This window comes from Oncorhynchus nerka, linkage group LG12, assembly GCF_034236695.1.
Source record: "Oncorhynchus nerka isolate Pitt River linkage group LG12, Oner_Uvic_2.0, whole genome shotgun sequence".
Lineage (NCBI taxonomy): Eukaryota > Metazoa > Chordata > Actinopteri > Salmoniformes > Salmonidae > Oncorhynchus > Oncorhynchus nerka.
The window spans coordinates 40,054,279-40,078,172 of NC_088407.1; the positions used below are offsets into that span (position 1 = coordinate 40,054,279).

General features: G+C 41.7%; 1 protein-coding gene across 20 annotated transcripts in view; it reads right to left on the minus strand.

Moving 5' to 3' along the window:
- The window catches only part of LOC115138227 (collagen alpha-1(XXV) chain), a 176,684-nt gene that overhangs the window by 5,680 nt on the left and 147,110 nt on the right, over positions 1-23,894 (minus strand). For 11 of the 20 annotated variants that reach the window (XM_065025571.1, XM_065025578.1, XM_065025577.1 and 8 more), the window contains 14 exons: positions 22,309-22,332; positions 21,099-21,143; positions 20,969-21,013; positions 20,668-20,748; positions 20,394-20,456; positions 20,120-20,170; positions 14,431-14,457; positions 13,761-13,841; positions 8,497-8,532; positions 8,274-8,327; positions 8,140-8,193; positions 7,956-7,982; positions 7,470-7,523; positions 2,528-2,614 (listed from right to left, as the gene is read on the minus strand). In XM_065025571.1, coding sequence (XP_064881643.1) covers positions 2,528-2,614; positions 7,470-7,523; positions 7,956-7,982; positions 8,140-8,193; positions 8,274-8,327; positions 8,497-8,532; positions 13,761-13,841; positions 14,431-14,457; positions 20,120-20,170; positions 20,394-20,456; positions 20,668-20,748; positions 20,969-21,013; positions 21,099-21,143; positions 22,309-22,332 — 729 coding nt within the window. Of the gene's footprint in view, positions 1-2,126; positions 2,205-2,527; positions 2,615-7,469; positions 7,524-7,955; positions 7,983-8,139; positions 8,194-8,273; positions 8,328-8,496; positions 8,533-13,760; positions 13,842-14,430; positions 14,458-20,119; positions 20,171-20,393; positions 20,457-20,667; positions 20,749-20,968; positions 21,014-21,098; positions 21,144-22,308; positions 22,333-23,894 lie in introns of all 20 variants that reach the window. The other 9 variants (XM_065025573.1, XM_065025580.1, XM_065025572.1 and 6 more) reach the window with 5 other exon arrangements.

The window sequence follows — 23,894 nt, forward strand, 5'->3', positions numbered from 1 at the left end:
ACATATCTCCAGCACAAGCCCCATGTACAAAAACAGTGTTGTTATTTCAAGACTAGCTTCCCAAAAATATGATCATGTCTGTGATGGAATGCAATCGGCATATAACCAAGCGATAGAAGATATTTGATTGACAGACACAGGGCATTCATCTCACTGGTCAACCCCAAAACCAATTCCTCCTTTGGTCGTCTTTCCTTCCAGTTCTCTGCTGTCCATGACTGGAACGAATTGCAAAAATCTCTGAAGCTGGAGACTCACATCTCCCTCACTAGCTTTAAGCACCAGCTGTCAGAGCAGCTCACAGATCACTGCACCTGTACATAGCCCATCTGTAAACAGCCCATCTATCTACCTACCTCATCCCCATACTGGTATTTATTTATTTATTTTGCTCCTTTGCACCCCAGTATCTCTACTCGCACATTCATCTTCTGCCGATCTACCATTCCAGTGTTTAATTGCTATATTGTAATTACTTCGCCACCACGGCCTATTTACTTCCTTAACGTACCTCATTTGCACTCCCTGTATATAGACTTTTTGTTTTCTTTTGTTCTACTGTATTATTGACTGTGTGTTTTGTTTATTCCATGTGTAACTCTGTGTTGTTTTATGTGTCGAATTGCTACGCTTTATCTTGGCCAGGTCGCAGTTGCAAATGAGAACTTGTTCTCAACTAGCCTACCTGGTTAAATAAAGGTGAAATAAATAAAATTAAAATAAAAAAGGGAGAGAGGAAATACAGTACACTACTTCACAGACATTGACAGACATGATAATATGACGTTTTTTGTTGTTGAGAATGGTACATTAATCAATATAATCATTTAAAAGATCTGCCAGTAAATTTAACATATCACTTATGTTTTATTGAATTACTTGTGTAATTTAGATGTTTCATGTTTAATTGGCTTGTCTTGTCTTCAACCAAAATGTAATGGCATGCTCACATTTGATAATATTTTAACACATTTCAATGAATTCTCACTCATGCTGGTTACATACAGTGACATTTATCTCATCGTGCAATGATATATGGTCCTCCCTTAGGTTTATATTTAGTACATTTGATCAAATTATCCAAAGTTATGATTAATCCATGTGCCATTGTGTAGGGTCTATACTCCTAAAGATATGTGAAATTGCAAACATAGAGCAAACATATGACATATTACACTCATGGAGTGTAATTTGTTCTGTGGTAAGAATAATATGTGGATGCATACCACTATACAGTAACATACATCTAAACTAGCTTAATATACTCACTCAAGAAGGACCCTTAGCACAAAAGCAATCATCAGTTCCATGCATTACACAACATCCGTTAACACCATCTCAGAAATCACACAAGATAACAACACTTCTCCCCGAAACCAAACAAAAATTACAAATTTGAGTTGGCATTGGAAAGGTCTGGGGCAATAACTGATTTCACATCTTCTCTCCTTGGTCATGGTGTGCCCAATTGGTACAAATACAGAAGGGGTAGAGGGGGGGTTAAAGGTAGGAGAGGTAAGGTCCATGTTGCCATTGCATGGAAACGCATCAATAAAGAAGAGAACTGAAGGAACTTAGATTATAGCTTGCCATGGTTAGAGTCTGTTTAGGAACTAGGGATGTTAAAGGACTTTGGAAGGGAAGTCCATTTAAGGAATTATGTTTTTTTTTATATAGGAAAGCGTCCCTGTACACTTATTGAGAAAGTAGGGGAGGGGGATTCAGTTAGAGAATATCAAGGGAGAATATCAACAGATCCACTGCTTGTGTGCTTTACATTTACGTACAGTGGCATTCAATTGCAGATTACAGTAGGTCTGTACCTGATAAATATGTAGTTAAGAAGGGCTGCTTGCAGTCAGACAGTTAGTCAGGAAGAAGTGTGTTTTGAACTAAAATAGATAATAAATGTCTGAAAAACCTAGAGGTGATTTAGCATGTGAGCTGGTTGTAATTTGGAGTGGGAGTTGGTGGGGGTATGGATGGCTGGGTGGGTGGCTCCAATCCTCATGCTAAAGCCATGCATGGGTAAGGAAAGCAAAACGGTGGCTTCGCATTGGCCATTTGTCAGTGGCAAAGGTCAGTAGCATGCACGGGAGAGGTAAAGGAAAAGAGGAATACTGTACCAATTGGCACGGGGCATCCAGCCCATCCAGACCAGGTTGCCCCGGTTCTCCCTTTTCACCCTTAAAGCCCCGGAACCCCTGTTCATAAAGATGACCTGGGAGTGTTACTGGGAGAGATGTGGACGGAGCACCCCATGCATCCCCCTGCTAAGGGGATACGATCGAGGGGAAGAAGGAGCCACCCTGTGACCTACAGACACTAATAATGTACTCAGTGGGATATCTGGTCCTTTGCCCAGGTCATAGCACTTGCCAATAGGATTTCATGAGGGACAGAAATCATTTTCTGTGATTTTAAGCTTTTTCGGGGCTTTTTCATGGCTGGTGGGTGCCAAGTTGGCCAGGGCGGCTCCTCCTTTTTGGGGGCCAACTGTCTTACATCACTCTTAGCTTGGACATACCAATGGGCAGGGTGCATCTAATCCAGGGGCACCCTGTTCTCCTTTCTCCCCCTTAGGCCCTTTTTTCCCCTTCTTTCCCTTCTCCCCCTGTGGATACAATAATTTAGTCAGGTCAATCATTTTTCCGCTCAGAGATGAAGGGTGAATATTCTCTGAGTCCAACGAGAACAACCATTTGTGTTTCTTTTTTTTTCTTCATTTGATTCACAATTTGGAAATCTCAAAACATTGTTGGCTAAACTGCATATTTTACGAAATGTCATACCCTGGGTAGAGCAAGGCCAATTTAAGCATCATTTAAGGATAGATCTCCTTAAAGATTAAACTTTTCGTTGCCACTTTATTCTACGGTACTGTTTCCACTGGTATTTACCTATTTATGTGGTAACATTTGGTACTTTCTGGAACATATAATTACCTGTTCCAATAGTGCCTAGTGGTGCTTGATTTGATAAATTCCAAAGAAACCTAATATATTATTAGATTATTATTGTGTCATTACAATTTAACCATGTCAATTGTCATTATACCTGGTAATTTCTATACCATATAATAAAGTACTACAAAAGGACGGGACAAAATATTAATTTACAGTGAGCTACAAAAGTATTGGGACAGTAACACATATGTTATTGTTTTGGCTTTGTGTATTAAAGTAGTCAAACATATAGTATTTGGTCCCATATTCCTAGCACACAATCAAGCTTGTGACTCTACAAACGTGTTGGATGTATTTGCTGTTAGTTTTGGTTTTGTTTCAGATTATTTTGTGCCCAATAGAAATGAATGGTAAATGAGGTATTGTGTAATTTTGAAGGCACTTTTATTGTAAATGAGAATAGAATATGTTTCTAAACATTTCTTCATTCATGTGGATGCTACAATGATTATGGATAATTCTGAATGAATCATGATTAATGATGAGTTACCGACGCATACAGTGCCTTGCAAAAGTATTCATCCCCCTTGGCGTTTTTCCTATTTTGTTGCATTACAACCGGTAATTTAAATAGATTTTAATTTGGATTTCATGTAATGGACATGAAAAATTGTCGAAATTGGTGAAGTGAAATGAAAAAAATTACTTGTTTCAAAAAATAAAATAAAAATCTAAACAGAAAAGTGGTGCATGCATGAAGCTCATATAAAGCCCTTAAATAAGATATGTTGCAACCTATTACCTTCAGAAGTCACATAATTAGTTAAATAATTTCCACCTGTGTGCAATATAAGTGTCACATGATCTGTCACATGATCTCAGTATATGTACACCTTTTCTGAAATGCCCCAGAGTCTGCAACACCACGAAACATGGGGCACCACCAAGCAAGGGGCAACATGAAGTTATAAAAAAATATCAGAAACTTTGAACATCCCATGGAGCACCATTAAATCCATTATTAAAAAATGGAAAGAATATGGCACCACAACAAACCTGCCAAGAGAGGGCCGCTCACCAAAACTCACGGACCAGGCAGAGCTGGGCTTTACGGAAGAGTGGCTAGAAAAAAGCCATTGCTTAAAGAAAATAAATAAGCAAACACGTTTGGTGTTCGCCAAAAGGTGTGTGGAAGGCTCCCCAAACATATGGAAGAAGGTAATCTGGTCAGATGAGACTAAAATTGAGCTTTTTGGCCATCAAGGAAAATGCTATGTCTAGTGCAAACCCAACATCTCTCATCACCCCGAGAACAAAATCCCTGTGGGGATGTTTTTCATCGGCAGGAACAGGGAAACTGGTCAGAATTGAAGGAATGATGGATGGTTCTTGAGGAAAACCTGTTTCAGTCTTCCAGAGGTTTGAGACTGGGATGGAGGTTCACCTTCCACAAGAACAATGACCCTAAGTATACTGCTAAAGCAACACTCAAGTGGTTTAAGGGGAAACATTTAAATGTCTTGGAATGGCCTAGTCAAAGATTGCCTAGTCAACCAGCAGGAACCCATCCAACTTGAAGTAGCTGGAGCAGTTTTGCCTTGAAAAATTGGCAAAAATCCCAGTGGCTAGATGTGCTAAGCTTACAGAGACATACCCCAAGAAACTTGCAGCTGTAATTGCTGCAAAAGGTTGCTCTACAAAGTATTGACTTTGGGGGGGGTGAATAATTATGCACGCTCAAGTTCCATTTTTTTGTCTTATTTCTTGTTTGTTTCACAATAAAACATATTTTGCATCTTCAAAGTGGTAGGCATGTTGTGTAAATCAAATGATATAAACACCCCAAAAATCTATTTTAATTCCAGGTTGTAAGGCAACAAAATCAGAAAAATGCCAAGGGGGGTGAATACTTTCGCACGGCACTGTAAATACCAAATACTAAACTTTTGACTACATTAATACACATAGAAGGGAATTTGTCCCAATGCTTTTGGTCCCCTAAAATGAAGGGACTATGTACAAAAACTGCTGTAATTTCTAAACAGTTCCCCTGATATGGATGAAAAAATACCCTCAAATTAAATCTGACAGTCTGCACTTTAACCTCATAGTCACTGTATTATTTCATATACAAAGTGCTGGAGTACAGAACCAAAACAACCTAAAATGGGTCACTGTCCCAATACTTTTGTAGCTCACTGTATTTCTTCAAATGTTTCATGGAGCTCTCATTTGGACAGGTTCCTATTGCACGGTTTAAATTAGCCCTGAATAGATTAATCAACACAGTTGCACAATGGTCCACAGTGGTCACAATTGTCAGCTGAGAACATTAAGACACTGCAAATTAAGGGGGATATATTAAAAGTGAAGCTATTGCTTACATAGGGAGGGAGGGAAGACATACTGTAGTCAATGTTAGATAGGAGAGGTACCAGAACTAGGGACCAGGAATTTGGAAGTCCAGAACATTCCTCAGAATAGGAGGAGGGGGAACGGCGGGAAGGAGCAGAGGAGAGGAAAGAGCTTATCACTTGGGACGTACAGTAGAAGGCACAAGGGAAGAGAAAGAGTAGCAGGGAAAACACCTTCAGAGGCACAGAACACACCCCATTCCACCAACTAGAAATAGCAAATACTCTATCCCTTTTCAGAGTCCACTGCAAAAGTGCATAATCAGGGTTGAGGTCTGTTTAATTCCCACGGAGTCTATTCATTAAGTACATTGAAATTCAATTTGTTGATCAGAAGTATTTTCAGGAAGTATTTATGTATTGAATAAAATTGTCCTGAATTGATTTACAATGGAAAAAGCCTCAACCATGAATCATGGAGGTACCCATGTTTCCAAAAGATGTAGACTACATTAAACCGTAATATATACTGTATATGGTTTCAGAATGCATTAGGTCTGAAGAAGCTTATTGAACATGGAAAATTCAAATTAAGTCATTCATATTTGCCAGAGATTGTGTGACAGCATTAAAGTGAAAAAATATAGGTCGCATTAGGCTAGGATTGCACTGTGTAGGCCAGGGATGGGAAACTCCAGTCCTTGGGGGCCTGATTGGTGTTACAAATTTATCCCAGCCCCAGCTAACACACCTGACTCCAATAATTAACTATTCATGGTCTTCAGTTTAGAACATGTGTGACACCAAGCAGGACTGGAGTTGCCCCTCCTTGGCGTAGGCAAAATAAGTAATACAGTTTCATTGGGACACTAAAGCAGTAAACGGACACAGACGGTCAATGATACAGGCTATTTAAAAAGACCAGGTCTACAAGCAGGGTCACCAACAGGCAAAAGAACACAACATGGGATGTTAGAAGGGTTATGCTCATGCATGGAAACTGCAGAAAACCAATAGAAAGATGATTTACAACTGCCTGTTGTCAATGGACGACCTCTCAATTCCCTTTTAGTCTAATTTGCTATAATGTTCAGATTCTTATTACGTGAATGTAAGTGTTTACAAAAAAAGTAAAGACCCATTATTTTAATCTTTGGAGGCTTCAAAATGTGATTTGATTGAAATGATTTTGATAAATGAAATGACAAATTATTCAATGGTGAATAACAATAGTTGACATTTGAGAGAATTGAGAATGGAATATAGAGTTAAAGGGAAATGTCTGAATTTTCTATGTTTTGTAGTCAAAAAGACAGAGGAAGAGAGTTGTTTCCAATGACATCATCAACCAATTAGTAGACAATTAGTAGGCAATTAGTAGGCAATGCCTACTCATAATTGATTAAAATCACATGATGCACACCGATGATGTCATTGGAAACACTTATCTTCCCTCTTTTTTCAAACAAAACATAGAAACGTGCCATTTTCAAATACAGTGTGTTGATGTTGGGGTGGTGCTGGAGATGATAAATATGAAGCTCAAAATTGAAATGTCCCTTTAATTGGACTTTAATCTAATAGTGGAGGTGCATAAAGATGGACCTGTGCACTTACCACAAATGCCTCATCTCTGTATTGTACATTGCTCTCCTTTACTCTTTTTTTTTGTGTCGTCATTAGCTAAGTATACATTAATCAAATTTTAGCTCCAAGATGCCGGCAATTTGAGAAACCGAAAAACTATATTGTGCTTATTTATTGCCGCGTTGAACTATGTCGCGTGCCATAGTTTATAAACTAAGTGGACAGTGGTAAAACAATAACGTCATATCTGAATTCCGACATCTTTATGCACCTTTGCCATATGACCCTCATAATGACTCATACAAATGCTCATTCAATTTGTACAGCACATTAGCACTATGAAAGCATCCTGAGACCCATGAATTATGTCATCAATAACCCAATGAATTTCACTACAGCTATGTCAAATACCATACCACTCCTTTCACATTGTCATAACAACTGTCATATGTCCACTCCACTCAATTAAAGTGATATTCAATTTTCAAAAGATATTCATTGGTGAATCCACTTTGTAAAGAAAAGGCTTAGTTCCTTTCCTTCATTGTCCATTGACACCAGTAATCCTACGTAAAATTATGGGGGTGTCATTCATTCCCCAAGGTAGCATATCTAGATCTACCTTTTCTCCTCTTTCCCCCGGGTCGCCTTTCTCTCCCCTTAAGCCTGGCAACCCCTGCAAAATACAACTAGTTCAGTACTGGTGCCCTGGGGAGTGAATCTGATAAGACCTTATCTAGGAACAGTGTAGATAGAACATCCAAGGAGGGTCACTTCTCTCTCTGACAATGTTACAACCCTAGAAAGGCAAGAAGATGAACAGAGAGTAGGAGGAAGAGAGAGGGACAATAAAAGAGATACAAAAAGAACACAAGGGAACGTGCGTTATGGAGGAAATGAAGGTACTCAGTGAGAAAGACAGACTAGTGCTGTCATTTTGACAGACTTATACATCCAGTATATTTGCAGAATGTACTTTGACACAGAGTGTACATTCATGATGAAATGAAATGACTCCTCTTCAAGAACACATTAAGAAATAACAGCATGCAATATAGGATACAGATATCACAGGTCTGACAGGGACAGACAAAACTGCCTCACTCACATCAAGGCCAGGTGTTCCAGCCGCTCCCTGAAAGTAAACACAGAATAACCTAAGAGCTTTTTCAGATATTGTACTACATGTTTTAAGCTAGTTACGAACTTGTACGACTGACATAAGATTGTGTTTGTTATTAGAACTCTATTGTGTGTTGGCTGGGGTTTTGTTTTTATCAGAGCACACTTACAGGAAGTCCATAAGGTCCCCTTGGCCCGAGTTCACCTGCAGCTCCTCTCTCACCCTGACAGAAGCACAAATAGGCATCACATTTTCACAACATAGGCAATCTTTCTTACATCATATAATTTATCACACACTTACTCTGTCCCCCTTTGGCCCGGCTGGACCGGAGGAACCAACAGGCCCGTCCATACCCTGTGGAGAGGTGGACACAATCGTAAGCAATACCCTCAGGTAAGACAACACAGGTCAGACTACATTCCCATATACTGTACCATAATGTTGATATGGTCCACCCCAACCTTTCCTCATGGAAAAGTATGTGTGGGGGGGAGGGGGTGACACTGGTTCACATGAAACTCACCCTAATTCCAGGCTTGCTGTCCAAGCCGGAGGCTCCCTTTGCCGTTATGGATGTATGAGTGACATGAACAAGGCGGAATTAATACAAGATGAACACAGTGAAAAGAACACTTATTGTTTAAGGTTGTTATTGGGACAGGGGGGAAAACACTCATGTTCAGTGTAAACTTATACGACTAAAACCAGATACCCAAAAAAATCTGTACATGCACAAATACAGTTGAAGTCGGAAGTTTACATACACTTAGGTTGGAGTCATTAAAACTAATTTTTCAACCACTCCAAACATTTCTTGTTCATTTTTGGCAAGTCTAATAGGACATCTACTTTGTGCATGACACAAGTAATTTTTGCAACAAGTGTTTACAGTCAGATTATTTCACTTATAATTCACTGTATCACAATTCCAGTGGATCAGAAGTTTATATACACTAAGTTGACTGTGCCTTTAAACATCTTGGAAAATTCCCTGAAAATTATGTCATGGCTTTAGAAGCTTCTGATAGTGTCACGAACGTCGTCAGGGAAATGACCGGACCAAGGTGCAGCGTGGTGAGCGAACAATTCTTTTTATTTATAAATGTTGCCAACAAAACAAAGAATAACAAACACGACGTGAAGCTTACTAGGGCTATACAGGCCACTAACAAAGTCAACTACCCACAACTAAGGTGGAAAAACAGGCTGCCCAAGTATGATTCCCAATCAGAGACAACGATAGACAGCTGTCCCTGATTGAGAACCATACCCGGCCAAAACTAGAATGCCCACCCTAGTCACACCCTGGCCTAACCAACATAGAAAATAAAAGCCTCTCTATGGCCAGGGCGTGACAGATAGGTTAATTGACTCAAATGATAGCCATCATTTGAATCAATTGGAGGTGTACCTGCGGATGTATTTCAAGGCTTACCTTCAAACTCAGTGCCTCTTTGGGAAAACATCATGGGAAAATCAAAAGAAATCAGCCAAGACCTCAGAAAAAAAATCATACCACTCCTAGAGATGAATGTACTTTAGTGTGAAAAGTGCAAATGAATCCCAGAACAACAACAAAGGACCTTGTGAAGATGCTGAAGGAAACACAAATGTATCTATATCGTATATTGACATAACCTGAAAGGCAAGGAAGAAGCCACTGCTCCAAAACCGCCATAAAAAAAGCCAGACTACGGTTTGCAACTGCACATGGGAACAAAGATCGTACCTTTTGGAGAAATGTCCTCTGGTCTGATGAAACAAAAATAGAACTGTTTGGCCATAATAACCATCGTTATGTTTGGAGGAATTAAGGGAGGCGCTTTCAAGCCGAAGAACACCATCCCAAGTTGTGGCAAAATGGCTTAAGGACAACAAAGTCAAGGTATTGGCGTGGCCATCACAAAGCCCTGACCTCAATCCTATAGAAAATTTGGGGGCAGAACTGAAAAAGTGTGTGCGAGCAAGGAGGCCTACAAACCTGACTCAGTTACACCAACTCTGTCAGGAGGAACGGGCCAAAATTCACCCAACTTATTGTGGGAAGCTTGTGGAAGGCTACCCAAAACGTTTGACCCAAGTTAAACAATTTAAAGGCAAAGCTACCAAATACTAATTGAGTGCATGTAAACTTCTGACCCACTGGGAATGTGATGAAGCTGAAATTGTCACGGCGTCCGCCGAAGTCGGCTCCTCTCCTTGTTCGTTCGGCGATCGACGTCACTGGCTTTCTAGCCATCGCTGCTCCATTTTTCATATATCCATTTGTCTTTGTGTTGTTTCCTTACACACCTGGTTTTCATTTCCCCAATTAAGCTACTTGTATTTAACCCACTGTTTCCCATCATGTTTTGTGTGTAATTGTTTCATGTTGCTGTGGTGTCTTTTTAAGCGCTTTACTTTTGTTATGCTCCGTGTTTTTGAGCGCATTTTTTTAATGTTCTGCTCTCGTTTTTGAACTTTAATATAGTGAGCCTGTTTACATCATGCTACTTGTCTGTCACGGTCTGACCATCGTTCGTATGTGTTTTCCCTGTTTTAGTGTTGGTCAGAACGTGAGCTGGATGGGCATTCTATGTTGTGTGTCTGGTTTGTCTATTTCTATGTTTGGCCTGATATGGTTCTCAATCAGAGGCAGGTGCATGAAACAGCCAGAGCTGCCAGTCTGCATTCCTGCGCAGCCCAGTCAAAACTGTTCGCTGCTCTGGCCCCCCAATGGTGGAACAAACTCCCTCACAACGCCAGGACAGCGGAGTCAATCACCACCTTCCGGAGACACCTGAAACCCCACCTCTTTCAGGAATACCTAGGATAGGATAAAGTAATCCTTCTCACCCCCCTTAAAAGATTTAGATGCACTATTGTAAAGTGGCTGTTCCACTGGATGTCTTAAGGTGAACGCACCAATTTGTAAGTCGCTCTGGATAAGAGCGTCTGCTAAATGACTTAAATGTAATGTAAAAATGTAATGTAATGCATGGAGCAGCCAGAGCTGTCAGTCTGCATGAAGCAGCCAGAGCTGTCAGTCTGCATGGAGCAGCCAGATCCGTCAGTCTGCCAGGATCCGCCAGTCAGCCAGACTCTTCCAGATCTGCCAGTCAACCAGACTCTTCCAGATCCGCCAGTCAACCAGACTATTCCAGATCCGCCAGTCAACCAGACTATTCCAGATCCGCCAGTCAACCAGTCTCTTCCAGATCCGCCAGTCAGCCGGGATCTGCCAGAACTGCCAGTCGGCCAGGATCTGCCAGTCAGCCAAGATCCGCCAGTCAGCCAGGATCCGCCAGTCAGCCAGGATCTGCCAGATCCGCCAGTCAGCCAGGATCCGCCAGTCAGCCAGGATCTGCCAGTCAGCCAGGATCTGCCAGTCAGCCAAGATCTGCCAGTCAGCCAGGATCTGCCAGTCAGCCAGGATCCGCCAGTCAGCCAGGATCTGCCTTGTCAGCCAGGATCTGCCAGTCAACCAGACACTTCCAGATCTGCCAGTCAACCAGACTCTTCCAGATCCGCCAGTCAAGCAGACTCTTCCAGATCCGCCAGTCAACCAGACTCTTCCAGATCCGCCAGTCAGCCGGGGTGAGCCAGGATCCACCAGACAGCCAGGATCCGCCAGTCAGCCAGGATCTGCCAGTCAACCAGACTCTTCCAGATCTGCTAGTCAACCAGACTCTTCCAGATCTGCTAGTCAACCAGACTCCTCCAGATCCGCCAGTCAGCCGGGGTCAGCCAGGATCCGCCAGTCAGCCAGGATTCAGCCAGGATCCGCCAGTCAGCCAGGATCCGCCAGTCAGCCAGGATCTGCCAGTCAACCAGACTCTTCCAGATCCGCTAGTCAACCAGACTCTTCCAGATCCGCTAGTCAACCAGACTCTTCCAGATCCGCCAGTCAACCAGACTCTTCCAGATCTGCCAGTCAACCAGACTCTTCCAGATCTGCCAGTCAACCAGACTCTTCCAGATCCGCCAGTCAACCAGACTCTGCCAGAACTGCCAGTCGGCCAGGATCCGCCAGTCGGCCAGGATCCGCCAGTCAGCCAGGATCTGCCAGATCCGCCAGTCAGCCAGGATCCGCCAGTCAGCCAGGATCTGCCAGTCAGCCAGGATCTGCCAGTCAGCCAGGATCTGCCGAAACCACCAGCCAGCCAGGATCTGGTAGATCCATCAACCTGCCTGAGCTTCCTCTCACTCCTGAGCTTCCTCTCACTCCTGAGCTTCCTCTCACTCCTGAGCTTCCTCTCACTCCCGAGCTACCCCTCAGTCCCGAGCTACCCCTCAGTCCCGAGCTACCCCTCAGTCCTGATCTACCTCAGTCCGGAGCTGCCCCTCAGTCCAGTGGGGCCCGTTGTTAGGTTTCCTAGGCCAAGGTTAGCGGCGAGGGTCGCCACTCAAGGGACGCTAAGGAGGTGGACTAAGACAACTATGGAGTGGGGTCCACGTCCAGCGCACCGCCACCGCGGACAGATGCCCACCCAGACCCTCCCCTATAGGTTTAGGTTGTGCGTTCGGAGTCCGCACCTTGGGGGGGGGGTTCTGTCACGGTCTGACCATCGTTCGTATGTGTTTTCCCTGTTTTAGTGTTGGTCAGAACGTGAGCTGGGTGGGCATTCTGTTGTGTGTCTGGTTTGTCTATTTCTATGTTTGCCCTGATATGGTTCTCAATCAGAGGCAGGTGTTAGTCATTGTCTCTGATTGGGAACCATATTTAGGTAGCCTGTTTTGTGTTGGGTTTTGTGGGTGATTGTCCTTAGTGTCTTGATGTCCTTGTTCTGTGTGTATGTGCACCAGTATTAGGCTGTTTCGGTTTTCGTTACGTTTATTGTTTTGTAGTGTTTAATATAGATTCGTGTTACGTTTGTTGAATAAACATGGATCGCAATCTACACGCTGCATTTTGGTCCGACTCTCCTTCACCACAAGAGAATCGTTACACTACTCTCCTGCACCTGACTTCGCCTCTTTTACACACGCTGACAGAAATAAGTAATTCTCTCTACTATTATTCTGACATTTCACATTCTTAATATAAAGTAGTAATCTTAACTGACCTAAGACAGTGAATTTTTTACCAGGATCAAATGTCAGGCATTGTGAAAAACTTAGTTTAAATGTATTTGGCTAAGGTGTATGTTAACGTCTGACTTCAACTGTATAAAGTATGTAGAAAAGATAATGGAGCTATATATATTTTTTTTAAACAAGATCATCTTTGAGAACTAAATTAAAACTTGACAGTCAGGGAGAATAAAAAATAAAAAAAATTGCATGATTTTGATTTTATTATGACATTTGAGTCAATCAAATAGCATAAGAACACGGCATAAGCAATGGCAAAATGTGTAGAATTGCCGTAAATGAGGTTTGAAACTGAATTTGTTTCTCAGCCCCATGACACAATGTGTAGAATTGCAGGAAATTTGCTTTAAAACAGCAAAATGTTGTCTCTGCTGCCAAGAGGAGAGCCTGTAAAAAGTTTGGTCTGAGACCGCACGTCCCCCACCCTACGCTAACTTTGCCACCACTGGTGAAAGAAATCCTCAGGGAAACACAGGTTGAAATGCTGTTGGCACAAGCAGGCGAATGAGAGAGAAAGACAAACGCAGGAGAAGACAGACAGATACAGACACAAAAGAGACACAAATAAATATATACTGTGCAGGAATGCACACAAAGAGCAGGAAACAGACCAGGGGCTGAAAGCAGAGGAGAGGGTTTTGGGGTGGAAAATGGAGGACATGGTTGTGGTGGTGAGATGATTTCTCAGGATGGAGGACTGAGTGTTGTACTTACGGGGAGACCCAGGGGTCCTCTGTCTCCCTTGTGCCCTGACTCCCCGCGTACTCCCTTCAGACCATGATTCCCAGCCTCCCCCTAAATACAAGAGGAGTGGCAGAGGTTGACTTAGGAGCAGGGGATGAGCAATACGTGGATGGACAGAATTCAGTAGACACATACTGCTGCACGCTCCATTTCCCTAGATCTTGGTCCTGGATAACTATAAGGTGTGCAGGCTTTTGTCCCAGCTCAGTATCGACACCCCTAATTCAACTAATCAACTGCTCATAAAAACTTTGATTAGCTGAAGCAGCACATTTGTGCTGGGCTAGAGAGCTACCTACCGCCCCAGAGTCAAATTCATTAATAGCTCTATTAATGCACCAAATATAATTTTCTCCAGCCAAATTGTCCTGGCAGAATTACATGAAACATTTGGTAGTAGAGAGCATTGGGATTGGGCCAAACTATTCTATGACAGCCCAGATTTCTGTGCAGGAGATTGGAATTTGCAGTATGGTATACAGTTTGCCAGTACCTAACAAGGAAAGGTATAATAAGGTATTACATGTATCTAATGGTTACACTATTAACATTTGAATGTGTTTTGCATGCATTTTATAACAGCAAAAGCAAGCTGTCTTATCTGCAAAATTGCAAAAGCAATTTTCTTATCTGGATTTACCTTTGGTCCAGGAAAGCCATGGGGTCCCTGAAAAACAGAATCAAGAAAATGCATGTGTTTTGATTAGTTGTATAAATTCATTTGACCTGATGACATTTTGACATGGAATTCATGTAATTTACAACTAAATATCAGTTTCAGGAATATGCATTAGGAGCAAGCTATGAGCGTTCACTTCAGAAGAAGCTACGGTTGTGAAACTCAATACATTATCTTATTAGTGGATCCATGATAAACTTTTACTGTACCTCTGTTGTTTGATCTAAGTAGGTTTATGTGGGCATTGTTGTGGAATAACACTGGGAAGATAACTAGCCCTAAATCGCTGAGTGAACATGCAGATAATGGGAAAAGCGGATTTCCATAAGTAAAAGTGGATTGCAGACTCATAGTATTTCAGGTGCAAGAATCCCTTAACACTCCAGATAGGACAAGTCCTGACCATAAATAAAATCATGAAATGTGACTACTTGGCTTTGGATAGTAGTTATCGGGCCAGTTACCCAGACACATATTAAACCTAGTCCCTGACTAATAAACATTCTCATTGGATATTTTTAGCCCAGGACTAGGCTTAATCTGTGTCTGGGACAAGATAGGACAAAAATAGGACAAGTTTGTTTGACAATCAGAACACATACATTTTTGTCACACTGGTTATGATATATAAAACCACAAAATCATACAAATGACTTTTGTCTATGCCCAAGGATGATAGGTACTGCAGTGTGCAACATATTTCTCAGCATAATTTGAGACACTGAAATTTTGGCCACAAATTTATTTACATCCCTGTTAGTGAGCATTTTTCATTTGCCAAGAGAATCTATCCACCTGACAGATGTGGCATATCAAGAAGCTGATGAAACAGCATGATCATTACACAGGTGCACCTTGTGCTGTCGACATTAAAACAGCACTCAAAAATGTGCAGTTTTGCCACACAACACAATGTTCAGGCTTCTTCGACAACCTGTCAGAAACCGTCTCGTATGCGTGCTCATCGTCCTCACCAGGGTTTTGACCTGCAGTTTGGCATCGTAACTGACTTCAGCGGGCAAATTCTCACCTTCGATGACCACTGGCACACTGGATTAGTGTGCTCTTCACTGATTCATTCTGGTTTCAACTACAGTGCCTCCGGAAAGTATTCAGACCCCTTGACTTTTTTCCACATTTTGATAGGTTACAGCCTGTTTTTTTCTCTCATCAATCTACACACAATGCCCCATAATGATGAAGCAAAAACTGTTTTTTATACATTTTTGCTGATATATATCTTTTTTATTTTACAAAAACTGAAATAAAACAGAAATATCACATTTACAAACAGTTGAAGATAGAAGTTTACATACACTTAGGTTGTAGTCATTAAAAACTCATTTTTCAATCATTCCACAAATGTCTTGTTAACAAACTATAGTTTTGGCAAGTCAGTTAGCTAATTTTTCAACCACTCCAAACATTTCTTGTTCATTTTTGGCAAGTCTAATAGGACATCTACTTTGTGCATGACACAAGTCATTTTTCCAACAATTGTTTACAGACAGATTATTTCACTTATAATTAACTGTATCACAATTAAAGTGGGTGAGAAGCTTACATATAGTAAGTTGACTGTGCCTTTAAACAGCTTGGAAAATTCCAGAAAATGATGTCATGGCTTTAGAAGCTTCTGATAGGCTAATTGACCTAATTTGAGTCCATTGGAGGTGGACCTGTGGATGTGTTTCAAGGCCTACCTTCAAAGTCAGTGCCTCTTTGCTTGACATCATGGGAAAATCAAAAGAAATCAGCCAAGACCTCCGAAAAAAAGTTGTAGACCTCCACAAGTCTGGTTCATCCTTGGGAGCAATTTCCAAACGCCTGAAGGTATCACGTCCATCTGTACAAACAATAGTACGCAAGTATAAACACCATGGGACCACGCAGGTGACATACCGCTCAGGAAGGAGACGCGTTCTGTCTCCTAGAGATAACGTACTTTGATGCAAAACATGGAAATCAATCCCAGGACAACAGCAAAGGACCTTGTGAAGATGCTGGAGGAACCAGGTACAAAAGTATATTTTTCCACAGTAAAACCAGTCCTATATCGACATAACCTGAAAGGCCGCTCAGCAAGGAAGAAGCCACTGCACCAAAACCGCCATAAAAAGCCAGATTACGGTTTGCAACTACACATGGGGACAAAGTTTGTAACTTTTGGAGAAATGTCCTCTGGTCTGATGAAACAAAAATAGAACTGTTGGCCATAATGACCATCATTATATTTGGAGGAAAAAGGGGGAGGCTTGCAATCCAAAGAACACCATCCCAACCGTGAAGCACGGGGGTGGCAGCATCATGTTGTGGGGGTGGCAGCATCATGTTGTGGGGGTGCTTTGCTGCAGGAGAGACTAGTGCACTTCACAAAATAGATGGGATCATGACGCAGGAAAATGATGTGGATATATTGAAGCAACATCTCAAGAAAAAAAAACATCTCAGTCAGGAAGTTAAAGCTTGGTCGCAAATGGGCCTTCCAAATGGACAATGACCCCAAGCATACTTCCAAAGTTGTGGCAAAATGCCTTAAGGACAACACAATCAAGGTATTAGAGTTGCCATCACAAAGCCTTGACCTGGGCAGAACTGAAAAAGCATATGCGAGCAAGGAGGCCTACAAACCTGACTCAGTTACACCAACTCTTTCTGGAGGAATGGGCCAAAATTCACCCAACTTGTTGTGGGAAGCTTGTGGAATGCTACCTGAAACATTTGACCCAAGTTAAACAATTTAAAGGCAATGCTAGCAAATACTAATTGAGTGTATGTAAACTTCTGACCCACTGGGAATGTGACGAAATAAATAAAAGCTGAAATAAATCACTCTCTACTACTTTTCTGACATTTCACATTCTTAAAGTAAAGTGGTGATCCTAACTGACCTAAGACAGGGAATTCTTACTATGATTAAACATCCAGAATTGTGAAAAACTGAGTTTAAATGTATTTGGCTAAGTTGTATGTAAACTTCTGACTTCAACTGTAAGTACTCGAACCCTTTCCGCAGTACTTTGTTGAAGCACCTTTGGCAGCGATTACAGCCTTGAGTCTTGGGTATGACGCCACAAGCTTAGCACACGTGTATTTGAGTAGTTTCTCCCATTCTTCTCTGCAGATCCTCTCAAGCTCTGTCAGGTTGGATGGTGAGCGGTGATTTTCAGTTCTCCAGATATGTTCGATCGGGTTCATGTCCGGGCTCTGGCTGGGCCACACAAGGACACAGCATGATGCTGCCACCACCATGATTCACCGTAGGGTTGGTGCCAGGTTTCCTCCAGACTTGACACTTGCCAATCAGGCCAAAGAGTTCAATCTTGGTTTCATCAGATCAGAGAATCTTGTTTCTCATGGTCTGAGAGTCTTTAGGTGCCATTTGGCAAACTCCAAGCGGGCTGTCATGTGCCTTTTACTGAAGAGTGGCTTCCATCTGGCCACTCTACCATAAAGGCCTAATTGGTGGAGTGCTGCAGAGATGGTTGTCCTTCTGGAAGGTTCTCCCATCTCCACAGAGGAACTCTAGAGCTCTGTCAGAGTGACCATCGGGTCCTCCCTGACCAAGGCCCTTGTCCCCCGATTGCTCAGTTTGGCCGGGTGTCTTGGTGGTTCCAAACTTCTTCCATTTAAGAATGGGACCTTATGTAGACAGGTGTGTGCCTTTCCAAATCATGTCCAATCAATTGAATTTACCATAGGTGGACACCAATCAATTTGTAGAAAAATATCAAGGATGATCAATGGAAACATGATGCACCTGAGCTCAATTTCGAGTCTCATAGCAAAGGGTCTGAATAGTTATGTAAATAAGGTATCTGTTTTTTGTTTTGAATACATTTGCAAAAAATTCTAAAATCTGTTTTGCTTTGTCATTATGGGGTATATGGTGACAACGAACACAATTGCATTTTATCAATGGCAATTTGAATGCACAGAGATACCGTGCCAAGATCCTGAGACCCATTATCGTGCCATTCATCTGGCGCCATTGCCTCATGTTTCAGCATGATAATGCACGGCCCCATGTTGCAAGGATCTGTACACAATTCCTGGAAGATGAACATTTCCCAGTTCTTCCGTGGCCTGCATACTAACCAGACATGTCTCCCATTGAGCATGTTTGGATGCTCTGGATCAACGTATACAACAGCTTGTTCCAGTTCCTGCCAATATACCACAACTTCGCACAACCATTGAAGGGGAGTGGGACAAGATTCCACAAGCCACAATCAACAACCTGATCAATTATATGCAAAGGAGATGTGTCGTGCTGCACGAGGCAAATGGTGGCACACATTTGCACACATTTCTGATCCACACCCCTACTTAAAAAAAAGATATCTCTGACCAACAGATGCCTATTTGTATACCCAGTCATATGACTCAGTAAAATCTTTGAAATTGTTGCATGTTGCGTTTATATTTTTGTTAAGTGTATTTTGAGTGGGTGCCTCTGAGTAATGAGTGGCAGTGTGTCAGCTGTTATGAGTGGGCAGGTAATCTACAGGAATCAACCAGACAGTGGGAAGGCATGATACATCACATGATACTGTCACGACTTCCACCGAAGTTGGTCCCTCTCCTTGTTCGGGCGGCGTTCGGCGGTCGACTTCACCGGCATTCTAGCCATCGATGATCCACCTTTCATTTTCCATTGGTTTTGTCTTTGTTTTCTACACACCTGGTTTTCATCCTCCAATTAAATGTTAATGTATTTAACCCTCGGTTTCCCCCATGTTTTGTGTGTGGTTGTTTCGGTACATGATGGCTGGTATCTCGACTGGTGCTGTTTTCACCCGTGCGTAATATTTACCGTTTTGTTATTGGTCAAGTGTATTTGTTACATTGTGCCTTTATGTTGAGTAAAGTACGTTGCTCACTCATTTTGCTCTCCTGCGCCTGACTTCATGCACCAGCTACACTCACCTTCTGACATGTACAGCTTTAAGAAAAAGGTGGTACCATATTGTCTCTTTGAACTATGACACATATTGCATGAACAATAACATCAACATGAACAATAACTTCAGGGTCTTGTTATTTCATCTACATGACACATTATAACAGCTTAGACTGAAACGCCATGACACTGAATCCAAAATTCACCGGCAATCTAAAATCTGACTGGCTGTCTGGGTGCACTTACATTTCCTTGTATGGCAATATGCCTCTTGGCCACTGCATAGACGAGCCAGAGATGCATTTTAGTTGTTTACCACTCAGAAAAAAGGTGCTCTCTAGAACCTTAAAAGGTTATTTTGTCCCATTTTGAAGAACCCTTTTTGATTCCCTGTAAGAACCCTTTTGGGTTCCATGTAAAACCCTTTCCACAGAGGGCTCTACATGGAACCCAAAAGGGATCTACCTTGAACCAAAATGGGTCCCCCTATGGGGACCGAAGAACCCTTTTCGAACCCTTTTTTTCCTAAGAGTGTAGTGGATGTTCTAGGCTAGGGGTTGCAGCTCTAGTTCTCGAGGGTGTCACACTTTTACTCCAACCGAACATCAACACACCTGATTCAAATAATCAACTAATAGTCTTCACTTTAGACCACAATTACAATTTGTTTAATAAGATGTGTGTGTGACACAAATACGGCCCTTGAGGACTGGAACTGCCCAACCTTGATTTAGGGGGACAACTCACCATGGGGCCTGGGGAGCCATGGGGCCCAGGTGCTCCAGGTTGGCCAATAATCTGCATGTGAGAAGGAGACAATCCAATCAGGTTGAACCAATATTACTCAAATGGTTACATAATCTCAATTATATAGATTTTGTCATCATATAGCACAGTAAGATCATACGCTGACCGTTTCAGGCCAATGAAGTGAGAAAACCTAAGCGTGAAGGAACCTCCCTGATGCTTTGGTATCTTGAATAAATGCATTGCCATATGTAGATGTTTTGAGTTAACTTACTGAGGGCCCTTCGGGACCAGGCAGACCAGAATCACCCTTATCTCCTTTCAATCCATTGACACCCTAAGAAACAGAACATTCATTATGACATTCTAAAGAATGCTGCTCAAAGTGTTCAAGACTTAACAAATCAACAGTCAGCATATCTTATCTGTAAATGCTGTCCTACAGAAGAAAGTTATAGTGGTTATTGTCAACGCTGAAGCTATTTGCTATCACTTATTGGTGTCAGGAATAATTTCATATGTGTTAAGATTAGTCGATAGACTCTTACTGGTAAACCAGGTAACCCAACAGTTCCTTTATCTCCAGATGTGCCAGGGATTCCCATGTCTCCTTTGGAACCTTTGAAACCCTGGGCAGAGGTAGAGTATTCAGAATGACAATCAGAATGGGAAAATGTATTGCAGGGGTGTCAAACTAAATTCCTGGAGTACTGTATGTCTTCCTCCCTCATATTTGATTAATGATTAGTTAGGAACTCCAATGTAAAATGTAAATCTTCAAGAATGGCTTTTGATGGCCTATATCTTTACTAGGCATGACTGGGTACTGAGACATCTGGGTCTACTTACCCTTTCACCGTCCAGTCCAGGGAGGCCAGGCATGCCTTGATCTCCCTGAAACAGAGAATGGATTTTGGCAATGGATTTCGCTGCTTGCTGCACACACACATATGAACGCTCACAGAGAGTGATGGATTACCTTGATTCCCGCTGGTCCTGATAGTCCAGGAGGCCCAGGGGGACCCTATATTCACAAGATAAATATTCTATTGTTATTACCATCATATACGGGGCGACAGGTAGCCTAGTGGTTAGAGCGTTGGGCCAGTAACCAGAACAAGGCAGTTAACACACTGTTCCTCGGTAGGCCGTCATTGTAAATATGAATTTGTTCTTAACTGACTTGCCTAGTTAAAGGTTAAATAAAAATAAAATACACATGTAGTACATGAATATAGGCCATGGTTGGTGTCAATTCCACTCCAATTCAGTCAATGCTGCAAATAAATAGAAAATAATGGACAATTTGTAAACTCAAATTGACTGAAATAGAGTAGATGGACACAAACATATCCTTACACGTTACAAATCACTTGAACATTAACATGACAATGATGATGGAAAGAGATCATAACAATTCCCTCACTAAGGTCACAAGGATAGTGTGGGTCAACTGCAACTAACATAATCAGGAGATCATCTTATTTATTATGTTTAAAACAATCTCCATATCCTCTGAAAGTAAGTGTCTATTTACAGTATAGCAAAGTTAATTTATAGATACTTTAATATAAATAGAAGATACCAAGGAACCTGAGATCACCATAAGCCAGGAAATGTGAATATGTTCAACACCATTATTACAATATTAAATATTAATCTGTTAATACACATGAACTTTCTAGGTTACACATATTGCCATGAAAGGTGAATACATGGTAGCTTGAGTGCCAGTCTGTTTGTGCTATCATGCTAACTCCTTGTCATTCCCTGTCATAATACCAAACAGTTTGGCTTGACAATGACAGCAATGGAGTTCCAAAAAGTACAAACAGATCTGGGACCAGATCATGGTGAACATGGTGGTGTACACACATGCACTTCTTCAGAGTTGGGATAGTTTGTGGGGGTTAATGTCTAGTGTATTTGAATGATTTACGACATTGTGATGGACTTCAATACATTTCTTTCACACTTGAGTGACCACTCCCAACATGAAAATACTTACGCCATCTCACAGAAGCACAAACACGTCATTTAGGAATTATCGTTGTCTTAGTGTTAAGCAACAATGTGTGGGAGTTACATGTTAGCTGGGAAAAGAGGATAATGAGCAGGGAAGGGCAGGGTGGGGTTGGGTTCATGACGGGTCAATGGTACATCACTTAAACAGAATAGAGGTGAATTACCGTCACTGTAATAGTGGTAATCTTCTGTAGTCGGCCAGGGAGGAGGCAAAAGATAAGATAACTGGTTATGCACGAAATAAACCTGTCAGCATGCTATAGTTCTCCCTCTTCACTAACCTAGCATACAAACTGTGCCAGATGGAATTTGAACTGTCTGGAGTATTTGAAAGCATTGTACAGTACTCAGATGTAGGTTCACAAGCAATTTTATTAGTCAGATAGTAGGATAAGAATGAGATCCTCTGTTGTAAAGGTGTCATCATAATGCTTTAAAAGGGGACTGTAGTAGTAGATTGCCTGACATCCACTGAAGCACAAAATTATACATTTTCAAGAACATTAAAGAATATGGAATTTTAATGCTTTAAATTTGACATGATTGTGGTGGGGGCCACATAAAAATATTTGACCATTAACCTAAATCAAAATAGTACTTCATCTAGTTCATCTAACAACTCATCTATCTCAAAAAGGAATGAGGCTCAAAACTGACATACTGTACAGCAAGCAACACAATTGGCCAGACATTAATGTTTAACTTAAAGGAAAAATCCACCCAAAACCACAAATTCCTATAATTTACTGTAACCACATTTCCATCCACAGTTTTTATGCGAGTAAAGTCATAACGTATAATAAAGAAATCACGACAGCTGTGATGGAAACAGGCCGTTACGCTAGAATTGTATAAATGCCGACATATAATGTGTTCGTTCGACATGGTAGGATCTCTTTCTGTCAATAAAATGTATTATGCGAGAAATGGTGGTGAAATGCCTTTATGCACAAATATTGATATAATAACCATCATATTGAAGTAAACTTGGAGTCATGCGATTATATGGTGTGTGGTTCTCACATTATGACTCAGGAAACCATGCAGTTTATTACGCTACAGATGAAATAAGTTAAGGTGATCTTGATGTTCCTTTCCAATGAAGATGGAGGGTCTTATTCTGGTGACATGATGATCGATGCTTGACTGCTTATCCATAATCATCTCATCATGTACAGTGCCTTCAGAAAGTATTCAGACCCCTTGACTTTTTCCACATTTTGTTACATTTACAGCCATATTATCACATTCGTCATAGTGAGGAGACCAAGGTGTGATATGGCATGATATGAATACATCTTCTTTAATTAACGAAGAACACTAAACAAACTAACAATATAACAAAACGAACATGAAGCTAATACAACGAGTGCTGACATGCAACTACACATAGACAATAACCCACAAAACCAAAACCTGTCGTCTTATCCCGTTGCCCGGTCTCCCTATGGCCCTGCAGACTGCGGAAGCCTTGTTTACCCATGTCTTCCGGCACTATCGGGTGCCTGAGGACATCGTTTCTGATCAGGGCCACCAATTCAGGTCCAGAGTTTGGAGGGCGTTTATGGAGAGACTGGGGGTCTCGGTCAGCTTAACCTCGGGTTTTCCCCCCGAGAGTAATGGGCAGGTGGAGCGCGTAAACCAGGATGTGGGCAGGTTTCTGCGGTCATATTGCCGGGACCGGCCTGGTGAGTGGAGGTATGTTCCTTGGAGTGAGCTTGCTCAGAACTCCCTCCGCCACTCCTCAACG